Source organism: Gavialis gangeticus, unplaced genomic scaffold (assembly GCF_001723915.1).
Source record: "Gavialis gangeticus isolate Ggan-Ray unplaced genomic scaffold, GavGan_comp1, whole genome shotgun sequence".
Taxonomy (NCBI): domain Eukaryota; kingdom Metazoa; phylum Chordata; order Crocodylia; family Gavialidae; genus Gavialis; species Gavialis gangeticus.
Genome location: NW_017728980.1, coordinates 14,717,059 through 14,718,496, shown reverse-complemented (window position 1 = coordinate 14,718,496; position 1,438 = coordinate 14,717,059). Strand labels below are relative to the sequence as shown.

The 1,438-nt window shown below is 47.4% G+C and overlaps 1 protein-coding gene across 6 annotated transcripts in view; it reads right to left on the bottom strand.

Annotated features, from left to right (window-relative positions):
* The window catches only part of NCAM1 (neural cell adhesion molecule 1), a 254,244-nt gene extending 253,468 nt beyond the window's left edge, over window positions 1-776 (bottom strand). For 2 of the 6 annotated variants that reach the window (XM_019510735.1, XM_019510744.1), the window contains exon 1: window positions 377-776. In XM_019510735.1, the coding sequence (XP_019366280.1) occupies window positions 377-428 (52 nt within the window). In that variant the 5' untranslated portion in view covers window positions 429-776. The remainder of the gene's footprint in view (window positions 1-376) is intronic. The other 4 variants (XM_019510769.1, XM_019510778.1, XM_019510753.1 and 1 more) reach the window with 2 other exon arrangements.
* Window positions 777-1,438: the final 662 nt, after the last annotated feature.

Genomic DNA, 1,438 nt, shown 5'->3' with positions numbered 1-1,438 from the left:
GGCCCCCCCCCCCGAAAAAAAAAAAAAAAAGAGTCTCCATTGTTTGCTGTGTGCTCAGCTGGAAGCAGCCCCTTTTCACCACCCCACGCCCAAAAAGAAAAGAAAAATGCCCCCTGCCTCAGCAATGCAGCAATGAAGGAGGGAGCGCTCCAGCAGCCCCTGCCATGCCCTGGGGGGCACAAATCCGTGCAAGCTCTGGGCTTCTAGGAAACACACACACACACACACACACACACAAAAGCAAAGCCCACTGCCTCCCTGCTCGCGCACAGCAGCCTCCAGCTGCACCAGCAGACCCTCAGACATGCAATGCCCCCCCTTCCTCAGGAGCAAAACCCCATGCACCTCTCCCCAGATAACACTTGGATGCACGTACCTGCAGTCCCGAGGAAAAATAAAGCCCAGATGAGATCCTTAGTTTGCAGCATTGCAATCTGCTGATGGAGAAGTTGCTTGCAAAAAAATATATAGGTTTCCTTCAAGAGGAGCTGGTGCAGATGGGTATTCAGATGCAATGCAATTTTTTTTTAATGCTTATTATTATTGTTGCTGTTGTTGTTTGTTCAAATTGGGTTCGGGGTATTTTTTATTGGATTTTACCAGCTGCTCTCTAGCTGCTTGCAGGAGCTGATCAGAGAATGAGTGACAGTCCCAGCCTCAGCACACACGCACAACAGAGATCCCTGCGCCGTCCTGGATTTGCTTTGGTGGGGTTGGAAGGGAGAAGAGAGTGGCACCTCACTGTGTTCTTCCACCCATGCTGGCCACAAATAGTACAGTGCAATAAGCATCAAGGAGGTACTGTAGAGAGACACAGGAGAAACGGTTGCAGCCGCCTGCAAAAGATGGTCTGGATCTGCACCGGGAATCACTCGCATCTACAGCAGGGGGGTTTGCTGCTTGGCTTGGCTTTGCAAGGGAGCTCCAGATGCATCTCCGGAATGACATACAAAAAACTTGTCTCGGACCAACACGGCTACCAGAACGATGCATGCACATGTATTTAGTTGGGCTAATCAAAGAGATCGCATCCATCCAAAGAACCTTGCCTGAGATATCCATGCCATTGCAATCTGTGCAATTTCCTATGCCTGATGAGATGGGCCTGTGTTGAAAGCTTGCAAATAAAAGACAATTTTTGTGCAGATGTCTAATTAAAAGAGATTGCATCCACCCAAAGAACCTTGCCTGCCACATGCACATATTCATGTCATTTAAAATGATGAGTGTCATGCTGGGCATGAATATTAATTTTGATTTCTGCAACTTTTAAAAAGCTTTGCAATCTTCTATGCCTGATAAAGGTGCCTGGGCTGAAAGCTGATTCTTTTTTTTGCAAATATCTAGTTTGTCTAGTAAAAGGGATCACATCCACCCAAAGAACCTTGCCTGCCACATGCACGTATTCATGTCATTTAAAATGACGAGTGTCATGCTG